This window comes from Dromiciops gliroides, chromosome 5 (assembly GCF_019393635.1).
Source record: "Dromiciops gliroides isolate mDroGli1 chromosome 5, mDroGli1.pri, whole genome shotgun sequence".
NCBI lineage: Eukaryota > Metazoa > Chordata > Mammalia > Microbiotheria > Microbiotheriidae > Dromiciops > Dromiciops gliroides.
The window spans coordinates 4,562,265-4,581,094 of NC_057865.1; the positions used below are offsets into that span (position 1 = coordinate 4,562,265).

General features: G+C 52.6%; 1 protein-coding gene across 5 annotated transcripts in view; it reads left to right on the forward strand.

The window, feature by feature from the left end:
• Positions 1-2,782: 2,782 nt before the first annotated feature.
• The window catches only part of PHF14 (PHD finger protein 14), a 162,492-nt gene continuing 146,444 nt past the window's right edge, over positions 2,783-18,830 (forward strand). For all 5 annotated transcript variants that reach the window (XM_043966487.1, XM_043966486.1, XM_043966488.1 and 2 more), the window contains exons 1-3: positions 2,783-2,829; positions 2,924-3,034; positions 10,484-11,133. In XM_043966487.1, the coding sequence (XP_043822422.1) occupies position 2,829; positions 2,924-3,034; positions 10,484-11,133 (762 nt within the window). In that variant the 5' untranslated portion in view covers positions 2,783-2,828. The remainder of the gene's footprint in view (positions 2,830-2,923; positions 3,035-10,483; positions 11,134-18,830) is intronic.

The following is an 18,830-nucleotide window of genomic DNA, read 5'->3' on the forward strand; positions in this document are numbered from 1 at the left end:
GAGCCGGGATCTCTCGGATAGCTCCTCTCAGGGTGGAGGGATCTGGGGCCTTCCCCCCACAGCTGTCTGACCTGGCGTCTCAGCCCATGGGGCTTTTTGGCTCAGCTGAAGAGGAAGAAAAACCCAAGGGCCTAAGGCTTTCTAATCTCAGCCCAAAGGTAGGATCCCCAAATCAAAATAAATTTTCACATATCCTTTGATTATTTCTCAATTGGGGAATGACTTGAAAACTTACACATTTGATTCAGTTTTCTATATATTTGAGAAATGAGGCCATTATCAGAATCACTGACTGTGAATATGGTTTCCCAGCCTTCTGCTTTTTCTTTTTCTTTCTTTCTTTCTTTCTTTCTTTCTTTCTTTCTTTCTTTCTTTCTTTCTTTCTTTCTTTCTTTCTTTCTTTCTTTCTTTCTTTCTTTCTTTCTTTCTTTTCTCAGGGCAATGAGGGTTAAGTGACTTGCCCAGGGTCACACAGCTACTAAGTGTCAAGTGTCTGAGGCCAGATTTGAACTCAGGTCCTCCTGAATCCAGGGCTGGTGCTTTATCCACCATGCCACCTAGCTGCCCCCTTCTGCTTTTTTTCTAATGTTGGTTGTATTGGTTTTGTTTGTGCAAAGCCCTTCTAATTTTTAATTTAATGTAATTAAAATGATCCATTTTGCATTTCATAATGTTCTCCATCTCATCTTTGGTTATAAATTCTTCCCCTCTCCTTAGATCTGACAGGTAAAGATTGTATTTAATACAGGTTTTTAATGGAATTGAATTCCTGCCACTGTTTTCTCTGGGTATTGAGGGTTGATTGTGCTCTTCAAGGACCTCAGGAGTGACCCACGCTGGGGATCCGGTGTCCAAGCTCAGCCTGAACTGGCCTCAGCTTCTTGTTAGAAAGCCAGAAGTTTCTTACAGGTTCAGAGCAGCTGAACCTCAGGCTCCCTTGGTTCAGCACTTCCTGCCCTGGTTACTCCCTAGAAAACTTAGACTAGGCTGGAGGTAGGAGCCAGATACAGTTTCTTCTGATTCCTGCGCTTGTCCAGCAGTGAGAGGCTAGACCTGGAGTCAGGAAGTCCCAGGTTCAAAGCTGGCTGGAGGACCCCAGGCCAGCAGTCTGCCTCAGTTTCCTTCTCTGTAAAATGGGGGTGATGAGAGGACCTGCCCCCAAAGGTGGTAGTGAGGCTTACATGAGATAACCCTTGTAAACAGCACACATAGCGGGCACCTGCCCACCAGTCTCAGCCCAGGCCCCCTCCTCCGTCTGCACCAGAATTGCAGCCCGGGTCTGGAGAAGCCACGTGGGACCCTGGGCTGTGGGTGCTCCCATCATCCTGATTTCACCTGGGGACAGTGAGACTAAGGATGAGGGACTTGGAAAGGTCCCATGGGCATTGTTTGAAGCCGGAAGACCCCTCCCCTCTAATCAATGCAGTTATCAATAGATCAGGGGCGGCACCTCCAGCCCCTCCTTCTCCTCCGCCTTTGGCGCATGGTCTTCCGGCTGTGCCCGGCTTGGGATCCCCCTGCCCCGGGGAGACGGAGGAGGGGGCTCTAGGTGGTCTCTCTAGCCAGGCCCGTTCTGGGGTCAGCAGGGGAGACCCTCCGGGATCCCTGGAGGGATGACCCCCCGCAGGGTGACTCCCCCTCTTTGCTCTCCCACAGCTGATCTGGGGTCCTGGGGGAGGGCGTTGTCCCCCTTCTTGGGGGTTCCCCACCTCCAGGCCCCTCAGCCACTGGTTCTTACACTCGGGACCCTGGGGAGCTGGATGCCCGGGGGTTCCCATTGAGGCCTATCTGGGTCGCCCTGGTGTCCGCTCCCCAACCCCTTGCTCAGACACTCCGGAGGGTCTGGGGGGGGGCAGCCCTGCGGGGGTGGGGTGGGGGGCTGCCGGCACCAGGTAAAAGCCCGGAGGTGGGAAACCCACTGGGGAAGCACGGGGACCACGTGCCCCGCCGTTCCCAGACCCTCCGTATCCTCGGGCCTCTCGGAGCTCCGCAGGCCCAGCCCCTCCCCCCCCCCAAGCCTGAAAGCTGAGCTCGCTGGGCTGAACAAAGGACTGTGGCCAGGCGAGCGCGCTCCCGGACCTCCCCTGCCGCAGGCGCGCTCCCGCCGACCCGACCCCGCCCCTCTCCGCTGGCTCCGCCTCTCCGCTCCCACCTCTCCCATGCCTAGGCTCGCGCTTTCCCTGCGCAGGCGTTCTCCCGCCCCTTCCTTTGGCTCCTCCCCGCTCACGAGCCTCGTTTTTCCTAGGCTGGTCTCCGACCCCGCCCCTTGCAGAGGCGCACGGCGACCCCTCCTCCGGCTCCGCCCCGCTTCGCTCGCCGCCTTGTCTACTCGGTTCGTCTCTCTTGCCCCGCCCCATCGCTTAACCCCGCCTCCGGCGCAGGCGCAATCACTTTCTCTCGGTGGACCCGCCTTCGGCGCAGGCGCACTCCTCTCCTGGCAAACGGCCCCGCCTCCAGGCGCAGGCGCACTTCGCTCCTTCGGGCTCTCTCCTCCGGTCCCGCCCCCTCCCGGCTCGCGCCCGGCTCCCAGTCCTCGCCGCCGTCGCTCCCTTTCTGCGCCCCGCGCGCCGCGTCCGGCTGGTCGAGGTGCCCTTTGTGGGCAGGCTTCGGTGCGGGCCCGTGCCCCGGTGGGCCTCCCGCGGGCGTCCTCCCCGGGCGCGGAGACGGGCGCGCGCTGCGGCGGGCGGGGGCGCGGCGCGGGGCGGCCCGGAGTGGGCCGCGCGTGGGGACGGCCGGGCCGCCAGGGCCGGGCCTCCGCCGCCTCCTCCGCGGCCGCCGCCGCCGGCCCCCCGCGCGCCCCCCGGCCCCGCGCCCCGGACGCCGGCCCTAGTGAGTGCGGGGCGGGGCGGGGCGGGGCGGGGCGGAGGGCGCCCCCCACCCCGCCCGCCCTCCCCCGTGACGCCCCCTGTGTCTCTCCCCGCAGTGGATCGCAGCTCCAAGCGGAGGCCCGTGAAGCCCCTGGCCGCGTCCCTGCTCGAGGCGCTCGACTACGACAGCTCCGATGACAGCGACTTTAAAGTGGGCGATGCTTCAGGTAACGGGGCCGGCCCGCCCCGGACCCCTGCGCGGGCCGGGCACGCGGGGCGGACGCTGGGGGAGGGGCGGCGGGCGGGGGCTGCCTGTGCAAGGAGTGGGCACGCGTGGGCGGCTGCACCCCGTGCACGCACGGCCCCCAGCTGGGCGGCTGCACCCCGTGCACGCACGGCCCCCAGCTGGGCGGCTACACCCACGTGCACGCACGACCCCCAGCTGGGCGGCTACACCCCCGTGCACGCACGGCCCCCAGCTGGGCATCTACACGCAAGACCCCCAGCTGGGCGGCTACACCCACGTGCACGCACGACCCCCAGCTGGGCGGCTGCACCCCCGTGCACGCACGACCCCCAGCTGGGCGGCTGCACCCCCGTGCACGCACGACCCCCAGCTGGGCGGCTGCACCCCCGTGCACGCACGGCCCCCAGCTGGGCGGCTGCACCCCCGTGCACGCACGACCCCCAGCTGGGCGGCTGCACCCCGTGCACGCACGACCCCCAGCTGGGCGGCTGCACCCCCGTGCACGCACGGCCCCCAGCTGGGCGGCTGCACCCCCGTGCACGCACGACCCCCAGCTGGGCGTCTACACTGGTATACATGCAGGATCCCCTCATGGGTTTGCAGGGCCCCAGGGTGGAGCCTACACTCATATGCATGTGTGACCCCCTGAGGGCATCTATACTAATGTGCGCTTAGGACTCTTGGTGGGCGCCTACACTCTTGTGCACACATGACCCCACATGGGCATCTACACTTGCGTGCACACAGGACCCTGGGTGGGCATCTATACTCCTGTGCTCCCAGGACCCCAGAGTGGAGCCGACAGTCACACACTGGTGACCCTGTGCGGGTGTTTACACTCGCGTGCACACAGGACCCCTGTTGAGTGTCTACACTGGTGCACATGCAGGATCCCATGTGGGCGTGTACACTCGGATGCACACAGGACCCTGGGTGGGTGTCTATATTTGCACCCACATTTAGGTACACGCAGCTGGCTCTGCTGTGAGGACTGTGGACTAGGCCACTGTTGCTGTGGAGGGGAAGGCTGGAGGTGAAGAAATGAATTCTGTGTAAACTTAAACTTGTCCCGGAAGCCATTCATGGGTCCCCCTTCCCCCCCCCCCCCACACACTTGGGCCTCCCTCCTCCCCATGGCCTCCTCACTTCCACACTGGCCAGTGTCCCCCATGGCCGTCACTAGCCCGCCTCTTTCCTGTCCCTGCCACAGCCTCAGGCCACAGACCCCCTCCCAGGTGCCCCTTGGCTTCTCAGGACCCTCGTCCTCCCGACTGCCCCCCCTCCTTCCCTCTGCTCTGGGCTCTCTGGTCCCACACTTGGCAGGGGTCTCCTCGCTGTCTGTGCAGCCTGGCCTCTTCTCTGGAGTCAGGGCTCGGTGGGCTGGCTGGACAGCCCCACTGGGCCTGCACTGCAGCCTCCCACTCAGCCGGGTTTGCAGCTCACAGGGAACCCCAGAGCTTGTTGGTTCTCTCTTTTTTTTTGGTGAGGCAATTGGGGTTAAGTGACTTGCCCAGGGTCACACAGTGGTTCTTTTCTTGTGCTGTCCACTCCCCAGCTCTCTCCCTCGCTCAGGGCCTTCTCTCTTCACTGTCCAGTGCAGTTGTGTCTGCCCTCTCCCTCCCTCTCTCTCACCCCCTTCAGTCCATCCCAGTGCCTTTCCAGACCACAGATCTCACATGATCACTCCCTGGCTCCACAAGCTACTGTGGCTCCCCATTGCCCAGGGGATCAACTACAGCTTCAGGCTCTTCCTAATCTTCCTCTGGTTGGTCTCGGACTTACTTCCTCTTCCTCTCCTTCCTACATTCTGGGCTCCAGCCAAACTTGCCCACTTGTCATGCCCAGCATTTCCTCTCCTGGCTATTCCCCATGACCTTCTCACCTCTTCCTCGAGCCATCCCTGAATTCTTCCAGGCTTAGCTCAGTGCCATCCCTTACATGAGGCTTCTCCTCATCCTCCTGCTCAGGCACCTCTACTACTTTCCAGGACCCTTCCACCCCAGATGATTCTGTGCGCATGTTCAGACAGTAAGCATTTATTGAGCACCTGCTGTGTCCAGGAGCTCGATTGTGCGAGCCCCTGGTGGGCAGAGACTGTTGTGTGCCATCGCATCCACAGCGCCTGGGGCTCAGTCAGTCTCCAGTAAATGTCTTTGATCCTGTTTTACATCCTACCCCTAAAGATGTCTTGGGGAGCTACTGGCCCCCTTAAAGTATGCATGGGAAATCATTAGACTAGACTATCCAGAAAACTTACTGTCTTTATGGCTCACTCCCTGTTGGGTGAATGGCTTACCGTCCTAACGGTTAACGAAGAAAATAAATGATAAAATCTCTTTCTGCTGAAAACACCAAGAAGTTTAGCCTCTAACAAGTTTGCAGATACATGTCAGTATTCTGCCATCCTGATGCTCCCCAAAGAGACATCAACTCCTGTTTGTCAGGTGCTCAGCACAAGACCAGGTGAAGGCGATGCAGAAATGCTGCCGTCGTCGTCATCAGTAGTCGTCTTAGTAGTAAAGTGGGTGAAGAGAACTGTGTAGGGAAAACCTCTGTTTTCGGCTAGCTGGCACCACTGACGTTGAACGTCACTATTAACAATCTCTGAAGGGGGGGAGCGTGCCTGAGGACTTTGCCTGTGAAGGAATCTGAGGACAGGCAATCTGGGACACTTGGATGCTTTTAATAATTTTCTTTTTGGATGTCAGCTCGTTTCAGTGAGTCCACAGGTATTTTTATCGAGCACCTAAAATGAGCACGATACTCTGCCAGGCACCATGCCCAGGGTGGTCCCTCCCTGGGAGCAGCTTGTTGTCTGCTTGGGGAGATGAGACGGGGTCTTTGCACAAGAGCCGAGGCAGATGTCAGGCGCTTGTCTCGTGGACTCACCTGCTCAGAGCCCTGGCCTTCTCACTATTCCACTGGTGCGGAAAGGTCGGGAAGACTTGATTAGTTGCCCTGTGGATGGGCAGAGAAAGGGGCGGAGAAGGCACGTAGCGGGTGGGCCAAAGGTCGCAAAGGGGGCTGGTCTTTTAACAACCTTTTGAAAACTATTTTTTCTTTATTTTTCGCCATTTATGCGATTTGCTTTTTCACATGTAAATTCATTTCCTATATCTACTGTATATGATGCTGTGGTATTGTAAATTACAAACAATAAAGGCATTCTTATATATGAGTGACTTGGCATACACTGTACAGAGGAGCAGGGCAAGTGGGCAAGGACTTGGCGGTGTGGAGGAAGAGGGGGTGTGCTCCAGTGGCTGGCATGGGGTCTCCATGGAGGACAGCCGTGGGAGAAAGCTTAACCCGAGGGCTTCAGACTGAGCCATTGGTGCTTAGTCTCCTGGGGTGCCGAGCTCAAAGGTTTTTAAGCAGTGAGCGTGGTGGTGAAGGGCACTGATCTCTGCTTAAGCTGCTCCTATCTTCCAAGTCAGAGCAGAGTATATGTTAGCAAGATGATCTTTCTCAGAAGCGTTCTTCCAACGGGGAGCCTCCAAGGTGGGTTCAGGGTGGAAGCAATTAGGTCTTGGTGGTGGCAGTAGAAAGGAGCGCTGCCACTGCTGCATAGGGGGCAGCGGGAGGAGGGAGGAATCACCTGTGGCCCCAAGAGATCCAGTATGGGGGATGGGGAGAAGAGTGTGGAGATACCATGAATGACTAAGGGCAAAGCCTCATCTCGCTGCCAAGAACCTGCCCGACGCCTGCCCAAGTCAAGAAACTAAGTGAATATCATTGATTATTTTCAACTTGGAAGAAATTACTTTGGGGGAAATTTAAGTATTGATTTTGATAATCAGCATTTGCTGAATTAATTTATATATCAAGAGACAACTAGGTGGCTCAGTAGTTTGAGCTTAGGGCCTGGAGTTAGGAAGTCTTGAGTCTGGCCACAGACTCAGCTGTGTGACCGTAGGCAAGTCACCTTACCTCTGTCTGCCTCAGTTTCCTCATCTATAAAATGGGGATAATAGCACCTATCACCCAGGGCTATTGGGAGGATGAAAGAAGATAATATGTAAAGTATATTGCAAACCTTTAAGCTTTCTATATAAATGTCAGCCACTGTGTATAGCCACATATACTTACACGTCTATCTGTTTGCTCTTGGTATTGTTCAACACGTGGAAGGAGTGTTGGGTGGTAGTTTTCTGACTCCTTAACTGTATTTTTTTTCCATTATAGATGCAGTGATTTTGGGGAGAGAGTCTTAATGATTGAGAAAATCAGAATTCTTACATGAAACTAGGGCTTTACGTCGTGGTTCCACAGACATTTCCTTTTAAGTGCAATATTTTTATTTCTTTTCACCTATTTACTTACTTGACAGGTAAACATATCAAGAAGACGTAAGGCCTTAAGTCCAGGCTGTTGGGGTCACAAGCCTGTAATTCTCTGAATTTGCAACGTGATGCCCATCATAACTTCAACACATTCTTAGAGTTGATGGTGGGAGGGACCCTCTTCTTTTATCTCTGCAAACATGGACAGAAGGAAAGCACGTGGCTTACGGAGCCACGTTCCTCTCTGTTCCTTAGGACTTGGTGGATGTACTTGGCCATAATAGGCTTGTGACCTTACAGAAGAAGAGCTTCTTCCTGGGGAAGAAAGAGTTTCTGTCTGGGGAAAAAATAGGGCTCCCTTCCTGCCTGCCCCAGCCGTATCACACACAGCATTGTTATGTTTTCACCAAAAATAACGTCATTTGCTGTTAGCAGAGTAAATTTTTGAGTAGAATCTTCTTTTGTTTTTGTTTTTTTGTGGGGCAAGGAGGGTTAAGTGACTTGCCCAGGGTCACACAGCTAGTAAGTGTTAAGTATCTGATGCTGGATTTGAAGTCAGATCCTCTTGAATCCAGGGCCAGTGCTCTATCCACTGCGCCACCTAGCTGCCTGCCCCTTTGAGTTGAATCTTGATATGTAATTGGAATTTGACTTAAATTTGGAGAATGCCAGGATAGTTGATGGGCTGCTGTGTTTTGGGTTTATAGGGAAATTTTGTCTTTTCAGAGGAGAGTAATCGCCACATATAAACTTTTACCCAGTCAGAATCATTTTAATTCCTTTTATTGGCTAGTATTCCTAACAGTCATTACTTAACAATTTATGGTTTAAAAATGCCTGGATATTAGCAACAGTAGACAAACCCACGGCAAAGAAAAACTCCTACTTCAGAACTGCAAACTTGCTCTCCTAGTGGCACAGGTGAATTGGCTCTGTAATTAAGGACCAGTCCACCTGTTTGTCTGAAGCTCCTTCGGCCCATAGAGCTGACAAGGAAGCTGGTTTAGGGGAAAGCTTCCTTTCCCCTCATGTCTCTGAGCAGCCCTGAGCTCCCAGCAAAGGTGAAACTTCTTCCCAGCAGACAGAGCCCACGAGATAGGCATCATTGTTCAAAGCAGTCTAAATTCTGGTTAGTTGACCTTTTCACGGAAAGTGGCTAGAAGGTGGTTTTCTTAAGTAAGGTGCCGTGATTTCAGGGCGTTGACTTAAAGCGATTGTTGTTTCTGGCGGCCTGGCCTGATGACGTTCAAGGGTTCTGTTCATAAGAGAGAATGTTGCCCCCTTTATCTTTTGGCTCCATTTCTGATCATTTGTGTTTGAGATGGACATTGTGAGGCTTTAAGTGGGAGGTGATTGAAACAGGCCCCAGAACACAGCTTTTCAGAGGCTGGTTTGCCATCTGTCTGAGCTCCGTAGTGTTCACCTGCTACTACTTCTAGCCCCAATTTGAAACCATTTGTATCTTTAATGCGTGACAGCCCTTTCCCTCCTTGCCGCTAGCTAGTCTCTAGAGACCAGAATTGGGTGAATTTTGGGGAAATGAAGCGATGTATGGTGAGAGCTTGACACACACACGTCCAGTGGGCCCTGGCAGCCCCCCAGAGTCCCCAGGATCCCATTGCAGAGACCTTTGGACGGGGTAGACAGTGCCACAGCCCCTGCAGAATTTTGTAGTTGTGTTTCCAGAGCCACAGGCGCCAATGGTTTTGGTGCCCCCTCCCCCCCTTTGTTTTTTGTTTCTTGTGGACTTTGGATTCCCCTTTATTGAGGAGCCAAAGGGAATTACTGCCTCTTAGCTCTCAAAGGAAGTCCCTAGAGATCATTGTGTTTAGTGTCTTTTTTTTTTTTAAACAGATGGTCCTGAAGCCCCGAGTAGTGTAGTGACTTGCCCAAGGTTACACAGTAAGGCGGAGGCTGAGCCCGGTCTACAACCCAGGCTTCTCCCTCCTAACTTCCAGGCCAGGTTTTCCAGTGGAGAAAAAGGGTTCCTGTCCATAGCTGGGCTGCTTGCACGGGCCTGGGCAGGAACAGGCAGGACCACTGAGAACTGCACCAAACTCCAGCTCTCACCTGCTCTTTACTTCTGCCGGGGACATGATTGAAGGCCGTCTGTCCCCCTGCAGCTAGGGCCTCCTCAGGCTGTGGGAGGTAACCTTGGTTCCCAGAGGGCTTGGCAGCAGAGTGCAGATTCTTATGGGTGTGATAGATGAACCGGGGGGCGAGGGGGCCTGGCCGAGGAGCCCTGCCTCAGCTCAGGGGGAAAAGGCCTGAGACCAGAAGGTTGTCTTCCAAGGGGATAAACTGTCTGACCAGAGGTGGCATGTACATCTTGTGGGGTTGGAAACTCTAATTGTTGTGGGGAGTGCTCCCATCGATGAAATAGCGAATCATCTGAGGATCACCCCCCAGGCCCACAGCTGTCCTGCTTGGACTTTAAGCTGCTCACTAGCCTTGAAGGAAATGGACAGCAGCATCATCGATAAGGTAATCCTGAGCTCATGGAGCCTTCGCAGTAGGTTGGTCTGGGTGCCCTCCACTTTCTCATGAGTGAAGGAGGAAACAAATGATCGCTGTGCTCGGGGCGAGTCTGAGGGGCTCTGTGGCTCTGCGGCCCTTGGGTTTGAGGGCCAGGGCTTGGTTTCCCCCTGGCTCGAGAGAGACAGAGAAACCTAAGGGCGTATACTTTGTTGACTTTTCTTTCTCTTATGTCTCTTTGTTCTGTGTGGATATTTCATTAATTATAAAGGCAGAAGAGTGTCTAGAAAGAAGATGCAAGAAAATAAAAACCTAGTCTGTGTTCATACTTAAGATGTTTTGGAAAACTCCATATTTACGTTTCTTTTTCGGTGGTGATGACCTTGGAGGTGTCCAGGAACAGGGGTCAGAACAGTTAGGTGGCTTTTGTTTGCAAGGGCACACAGGCCTCCTTGGCTCTGTCTTCAGGGGACGCCACTGAGCAGGCTTTCTCTCATGTAGGGTCTGACCAGGTTGGGGGCGTTGGTCTTTTTTTTTTCCCCCTAAAAATGTGTCTATATATCATTTTGCAAGTTATTCACAAATTTTGGTGGCTTCATTTGTTTCAGCGTTGTGTGTGTGTGTGTGTATGTATATACATATGTGTGGTTTTTTTCTCATATTTTCAACAGATTCTGAAGGGAGTGGGAATGGAAGTGAAGACCCTTCGAAGGACAGTGGAGAAGGGTCCTGTAGTGACTCGGAAGAAAACGTCCTGGAGGAAGATCTTGCTGAAGAAGCAAAAGTTGAGGCGGAATTGCTGAAGAGCCCTGTGGAGGAAGATGCTCTCATGGCCGAGAAAGCCCTGGGGAAGACGGAGAAGAAGGAGGAGGAGAGTGAAGAAAAACCCAGAAAGAGAAAGGAGAAGGACAAAGCTGCAGGGTCCGAGGGGGCTGCGCCCCCCGCGGCCCCTGAAGAGCAGGCCAGCGAGCCCAAGAAGTGGAACCTCCGCAGGAACCGGCCCCTCCTCGACTTTGTGTCCATGGAGGAGCTGAACGACATGGACGACTACGACAGCGAGGATGACAATGACTGGCGGCCGGCCGCGGCTCGGAGGAAGGGCAAGGCTTCCTCGCAGAGAGAGGGCAGCGACGGGGACAATGAGGACGAGGACGAGGACGGCAGCGGCAGCGAGGATGACGACAACGACGAAGATCACAGCAGCCCTGCCAGTGATGGGCCCAGCAAGAAGAGGAAGGGCCAGGGCCTCAGCAGGACCAGTGCCGATGATGAGGAGCTGACCAATGATAGCCTGACCCTTTCTCAGAGCAAGAGCAATGAGGTAGAGCATCCCGATTTCTGTGCTATCTATCTGTCTGTCGGGGGGACGGTCACAGGAAGAGGCTCCCCTGGACAGCCCGGCTTGAGCATGAGGGCCTGGCGCAGTCATTGCCCCGCAACGCTGCAGCATTGGCTCCCCTGGGGTTCAGGAGAGACAGCCTGTTGTTAGGTGCCCCTAGCTCCCAGTGAATCCTCTCGGTGCTAGAGTGCTTGGCACAGTGCTCAAGGGGGCTCTTGCCCCATCGAGCCCTCTCCAAGCCTCCAGTGACCGTTATTTGAAAGTCGATTCAATAGATTAGTGACCTGCCCCTTTACCCCCTCTTCTATCCTCTGTCCCCCATCTCTTTTAATTTTAATTTTTTTAGCTTTATTTAAATGTGAATTCCCCTCTGTTTTAGAGCACTTACTTCCTGGACTGAGTGGTGAATCTCATCTTAAGCTTAGTTTTAGGTATACTTAAGGACATGTCCTTAATTAATAGATTGCTTAAATATGGGCCTTATATTTAGATGCCTCACAGCATAGTTGTTCCTGCAAGGAAATGCCAACCCCAGATGTTTCCTTCCTGAATATTGTTACCAATTGGACAGACCTCCACTAGGGACCCAGTTCTTTGACGGGAAAGCCCTTCTGAAAGTTAGGGTTGTGCCTTGGGGCCAGAGATGCGACGGTCAACAAAAGGTCCTTTTTGTACCTTGGCGTGTCCAGTACATGTGTGTGTGTCTGTGTACATGTTTATTTTTCTCAACAGAAAGACTGAGCTAAATGTCATGCTCCATGTGGATGTGCTTGCAACATCCCACTTAACTGCAGAGCAGTTAATGATAATATTATGAGTGGCACTTAATAATATTATTAAATAGCTGCCAAGTAGTTAAGTCTGCCATTGCTTCTGTTCACAGGTTTCTCAGTCACTAAACACTTGATGTTCTTTTGTTTCTAAGTTTCTTTGAATTGGGTTAAACAAGGACAGAGAAGCACCTCCCCCTCTCCCTTTGCTGTCTCTGTTCATTGCAGCTTGATGACTCTTTTTGTTGTTCGGGTGTGACCCCCTTGCTACCTTTTCTGGTTTACTGTCTGAAGTGATGGAGGCCTTTACCCTTGGGCTTAGGCGATCCAGTTAGGACCATGTGCATCTTGAGGTTGGCAGCAGCCCGCCATGCTCTGGAATGGCCAATTCTGCTGTCATCTTTACATTAAGGAGAACTAGTTTTTAGGTGCACAGTATGGACGGCACGGAGAGGCGTGGTCAGTTGTCAGTCCAGTGCTCTGTTATTTAGTGGTGTGCGTGCTCAGGCAGATTGACCTTTCTTATCATCCTATGCTGACGTCCTCTCTGAGCACATTGACAGGCAGCACAGGAAGTGGGACATAGATGGAGACAGAGCGTGGGGGCTGGGGGGAGACCAGCCTAGGATTGATGTTTCCCGCATACAGTTTACAGAGAGCTGGCTAGCCATTAGTGGTGTCTCAGCCATGAACTGATACACTTAGAGGTCTTAGTTCTTGGACAGGTTTCGTGGGTTTAGAAGGGACATTGAGAAGCGTGGTGGCCTTCGGAAGGCCCACCCTTTCTTGACGAGCTGCAGAGAAAATGACAGCTTGGCTTCCAAACGTGCTCTGGTCTTACAGTTTTTAGTTAGAAAGTTTCATCTTGACCTAGGTGTTTCTCTCTGTTATCCCCCATGTGGAAATATGGACTGGTGCTTGACACCTTGTTTCTTAGTGAGGCTATGGCCACTGCTAAAGGCTCAGTTCAGTTCTTTTGGATGTCCTTCAGCTCCCAAGTACAAGTCTGACTAAAAGAGAAGGTCAGCTCATTTATGTCTTCCTCCCATTTGCCAGTCTTCTGTTTTTGCCCCTCCGGCTTTACGAAGGCAGTTCAAGGGTAGCCCTGGTCACTTTGGAGCCGAAATGGGCAGCTTAAACTTCTCGGCATCTGAAGTGGCCGTGGTAACAGTCTTCTGGTTGTTGGATAGGTTTCTTCTGTCCTGCCTGGGTCATCTGGCTGCTGTCATCAAGGATCATTTGGAGGGAAATGATGCCCAGAAGTTTTTGTAACTTTCAGGTTTCTTAAGGGGATTTCTCTTTCCTCGGAGGGCACCCTTAGGCCTATGTAGCGGCAGCCCTCAAGTATAGGGTAATCAGACAGGCTGTCAGGTGGGGACCTCCCCACTTCTGGGATTCTCTCTGTCTTTGAAAGCCACAGAAGTTCAGTGCATGTTTTGGGGTTAGATTTGAAGCTTTGAAGGTTCACCAGAGTTTTCTTTTCTCTTGTCCCTTGCAGTGAGCCTTAGCGACAGCAGCTTGGTATTTATAGTGACTACTTCCTAGTCAAGGGTTTCCCCACTTGAAGAATTCGGAAATCAGGGTTTTAGGTAAGAGTTAGGGGGTGATAGAAATCATTTTTGTGAGAATTTGATAGATATTAGGTAGCGAAAACCGTCTAGGTTGTGTATTGTATAGTTCTTGGGTTTTTTTTGCATCGTATGATTCTTTCAGATTCTTGAGAATTTAATCTTCTTAGGAACCAGGAGGAAGAAATACTGGCTTTAACGTTTCTTGGCATATTTTTTCTTCCTCTTCAGGGTAACAGGATTATTTTAATTGCATTTTGTATCAATTGGTCTCAGATTTTCTTCCCTTGAATACACACACATGTAACCTTATGCACAGTTTGGCCTCATGTATCTGATTTGTAATCCTCTGAAGAGAGGTTAGTTTATTGAACAAATAGTGTTCACAGTGTAGTCCATAGACAGGGAAGGGGGAAGCGGGGCTGGAAATGATAACCAGAGTGTCATAGCATCAGTTAGTCAGTCAGTTAGCAAGCATTTCTTAAGCACCTGCTGTGGGCCAGACCCGGTGCCCAGAGCTGATGCAGAGGTACAAGCCGCCCTTCCAGATGGTGTGTCTGTGTATAAGGACATGTGAGACAGGCACAGAGTAGATAGGAGGTGGCCATTTCAGAGCCTGATTCTCACTTTATAAGTGGGAAAACTGAGGTCCAGGGAGATTGTAATTCCCCTGAGGTTGCCCAGATGGGGTTTTGGCAAGATTTAAAGCCAGGCCTTCAATACTGAGCAAGAACTGGTGATGAGTGAGTGGGGACATTAGAGTCCCCAGGGCTGGGTGCCGTCCCGGGTGCTCTGAGGCCTTTTCAGTGGAGTCTGCTTTCTAGAGACCATGCATCTGGCAGGTGCTCTTTTCCCCACTGAAGACCACCTGTCTCTGTACATGGGCCACATGCCGCAGCTTCCCTAACAGGGATGATGTTGGAGGGCTGCTCCCTCTCAGCCTGGGCCCTTTTGGAGGACTTGCTGGCTGTCTCTTGGCTAGAAGGTGATGCATCTCACCTAACAACGTGGCTTTTTCTCTTTTTTCCAGGAAAGAAAAGACCTGGAGAGACAGGAAAATGGGTTTGTGGGAATACGGGGGATTGATCATCCCATCCCTGCCCATCTCCTCCAGGACGTTGCTTTCTCAGCTATTTCTTCTGTCTCGAATCTTCAGCCTCCCCCTCTCCAACTCCTCCTTCCCTCCTGCCCGTACACATGCCCAAATCTCCCTGTCCTTCAAAATCCTTCTTTAGACCCATCATCCCCTCAACCCCTTCTTCCCTTTCTAGGCAAAACTCCTAGAAAAAACCTGTCCATACTTGCTGCCTTGACTGTCTCCTCTCACTCCCATCTCAGCCCTTTGCAGCTTGGCTTCTGAACGGCTTCATTCCTCTGCTGAAGCTCTGCTCTCCAGAGTGACCCCTGACCTCTCGGTGGCCACACTGGATGGCATTTTCTCAGGCCTCCCCTTTTCCTCTGTCTGTTGCATTTGACCCCTTTGACCGCCCTCTCTTCCTGGGTTCTCTTTCCTCTCCAGGTTTTCTCCACCTCTCTCTTCCTCATCTATCACTCAGGTGCCTTCTGCCCCGTTCTCCTCCTTTACCCATGTCTCCCATGATGAGGTGACCTTCCTCCTGTGGCCAAGGCCAGCCCCTCTACTAGCACAGGTGATCCCATTCCACCCTGACTCCTCCAGTAGGTTTACCCTCTCCGTTGTCCTCTCTCCATCACTTACGTTCAGTCTGTCCCTCTCCACCGACTCCTTCCCTACAGATTGCAAACATGTCTGTGTCTCTTCTGCCCTTTGTGGCCAGAATCCTCAGAAAGGCTGTCTGCCCTCAGAGCCTCGATTTTCCTCTCGCCTTACAATCCAGCTTCTGGCCTTATTCCACTCAAAGGGACGGATGATCTCTTACTGGCCACGTCCGCTCCCCTTTTCACCATCCTCATTCCCCTTGACCTCTCGGCAGCGTCGGACACTCTTGATCCTCGCTCGCTTCCTCTTGGTTCTTCAGTCTTACACCTTCCTCCCCTCTGTGGTCTTTGATCCAGTGACATGCTGGCCTCCTGGCTGTTCCATAAACATGGTCCTCTGCCTTTTATCTCTGGGCATTCTCTCTGGCCGTCCCCTGGCCTGGAACGCTCTCCTTCCTGCTGCTGCTCACCTCGGCCTCCTTTAACTTTGAAGCCTTTCCTCTGTTCCTGTGCCTTCCCTCCTTAATGACTCCCTTTTTATCCTGGGCGTAACTTGCGCTGTATAAATCTGTGTGCGTGTTGCCCTCCCTAGTAGATGGGAAGCTCACGGAGGGCAGAGGTCGTCTTTTGCCTTGCTTTTCATCCCAGTGTTCAGCTCACTGCCGGGCACACAGTAGGTGCTTAGTAAATGATGGACCGAGCTATGGCAAGGGTTGTTCCTCCTGGGTAGATATAGTGCAGCCCCTTTTCCGAGGATTTGTTGGCTCAGAGGGGGTTCTGCCGGAGGGCATTTGAATTTTAAAAGCATTGACACATCCTGTTTCATTTGATCCTCGTGACAGCTGTGAGGTAAGAACTACCCACAGCACTTCTGTTCATTGTACAGATGAGGCCCAGAGAAGGTCAGCGATTTGCCCGTAGTCACCCACTGTCTCATCTGGCCTCCTAGCAGCCCCGGGAGGGCAGTGCTGTTATCTTCATTTTACAAATGAGGAAAGTGAGGCAAGCAGGTCACACAACTAGTCAGTGTCTGGGACCGAGTAAGGACTTTGAACCCGGGCTCTCCTGATTCCAGGTTCAGGACTTTTTCCTTTATAGTCCTGAGCTTATCTGTTCCCAGTGCCTGCCTCAGTGCTTGGTATCTTCACAGCCTTCATTTTCCCTATTACCCCTTCCTCTCCTCCTCCTATATAACAGACTTTTTAAAAAGTACCTGGCCAGGGCCTTATTTGTCCCCGAGGCCCCAGGAGAGGAGGTCCCCAGATTATCAGGGCCTGAACTAGAATTTGAAGTCTGTTTCTCTTGTGCTCGCTTCCCTGCGGCTGGCCCTCTGGTGCCGGGAGCATCTGAACCTGTTGGGGGCACATTTTGTTTCTCCCTGTGGACTCTTTCCATGTCATGGTGAAATGCTTGAAGGCAGATATGTCGTAAGGATCGACTGTGGTCGGGAAGGCCCGCACCTTTGTTCCATCTTAGTTTCTAAGGCCTGACAAGTCAGTTTTTGCCTTGGTGGGGCCCCTTGGCTGAGTTGTCCCTTCCGTGGCCTGGGCCCAAGGCCTATCCGGTCTGTCTGCAGTCTGACATCACCATGATAAAGGAAAGCTCGGCCCCTAGAGATGTGACCGGGCTGCCTTGTCTGCCCTTTAGAGGTGACTTGGCTCTGATTGGCAGTGAGGGTCAGTGTCTGAATCCTGCCTCTGAGCACTGGCTTTTCCTTCTTGAGCCTCAGTTTCCCTATCTGTAGAATGAAAGATTTGGACAAGAAGTACCCTCAGGGCCCTTCCAGCCCCAAAGTGAGAAGCCCAGGGGACATTTTGGGTAGACTCAGTGGCTTTTGAAATGGCTTTGGGGAGTCGTGGATATGCCAGGTAGTAGATAGCACGAGATTCACTGGACATTTGGTAGGAAAAGGTTGCTCATTTTATTTAGTTTTTATGTATTTTTTTTAAAGAGAAAAAAGTTGTTTTCAGTAGACGTAGACAGCATCTTCCAGACAAGTCAGGCTGCATGAGCTCCGTATCTGTCCTGGTCCATTGGAATGAATGGGACCTTGGAGGCCTGGATGGGTTAAATCTGGAACACCAAGGGCTGCCCTGGACAGGGGCCTTCCGGCTCTGCCCTCCAAGGTGGCCATTCATTCACTGAACCTCTCAAAATCGTCTGGGACGCCTTCTTGGGAAGAGCCTTGGATTTGTAGACAGGAGCCCTGGGTTGGCAGGCTGGCCAGCCCTGCTGCCCGCTGTTGCTGTGGCTCAGATCTAGTCCCTGTCTCCTGTCTGGGCCTCAGATTGCTTTTCTGTGTAACATGAGGCCACCTGGGAGGTCTCGTCAGGGATCACTTTCCCTTATAGGTAGCAGTGGGAAACGTAGTGGGGCTCCTTTCTCTTAGAGACTGTTGCCTTCTTTTTTTTTTAGTGAGGCAGTTGGGGTTAAGTGACTTGCCCAGGGTCACACAGCTGTTAAGTGTCTGAGGCCGGATTTGAACTCAGGTCCTCCTGACTCCAGGGCCGGTGCTCTATCCACTGCGCCATCTAGCTGTCCCATGCCTTCTTTATACTTGTGGCCCTGTGCACATCAGAGAGAAGGCCCTTTGTCAGTGCTTGTCGAATGGAGATACAGAGTATGCTGTCATATACTTTCTCATATGTTGTTCTGCAAGCAGTCTTTGCTCGTGTGTGTGTGTGTGTGTGTGTGTGTGTGTGTGTGTGTGTGTGTGTGTGTGTGTATGCCTATCTTGGTCTCTACAGAGCAAAAATCTTGTTCTGTGTTTCTTCTCCACACCAAAAACGCACTCAGTCTCTTTTTCTCCTCCTCTTTCTCCCTCCCTCCCTTCCTTCCTGGTCTCTCTGGTCCCCTTGGTCTCCCTCCCTCCCTGCTCTCCCCTGCTCCCATCTTCTCTCCCTCTCTGCCTCTCTGTCTTTGCCTCTCCTCCCCTCACCCCTTCTTTCTCTCTCTGGCGCTTCCTCTGGCATCCCCCTCTTCACCCTCTCTCTCTCTCATACACACATAGACTATTGTGCTTTTAGTGATGGTCCAAGGAATCTTTACCTTTTCTTTCTTTCTTTTTTTTTTTTTTTTGGTGGGGCAATGGGGGTTAAGTGACTTGCCCAGGGTCACACAGCTAGTTGTGTCAAGTGTCTGAGGCCAGGTTTGAACTCAGGTCCTCCTGAATCCAGGGCTGCTGCTCTATCCACTGTGCTATCTAGCCGCCCCCTACCTTTTCTTTATAGGAAGTTTCCTGGGTGTGTTTTTTGACTAACAAAGGAAGGAGCTTTTTATGTGGGCAGACATGTTCCTTTAGGCTTTCTTGGTGGTCAGTTTCCTCATCAATAAAAGAAGAGGGTTGGATGTGAGACCAGTCATTCAGCAAACATTTATTAAGGTTCTCCAGAGCGCCAGGACCTGTCCTCAGTGATCCATGAGGTTCCTTCCAGCCCAGCTCTCACGGTGCCTTTGGCAGTGCCCAGGTGGACAGGTCGGCCTGCCTTCTTGGCACTTAGAAGAGGCGAGCTGGGGCTTCAGGAAGGCTAGGAGGTGGCAGCAGTGCAATTGAGGGTGGAAGGAATGAAGAGTTCTTTGGGGGGAGGAGAAACTTCAGTGGAGAAAGAAAGACTATGTTTCTGTTTCATAATCATTGGAGGCCGCATTAATAATGTTTTAATAT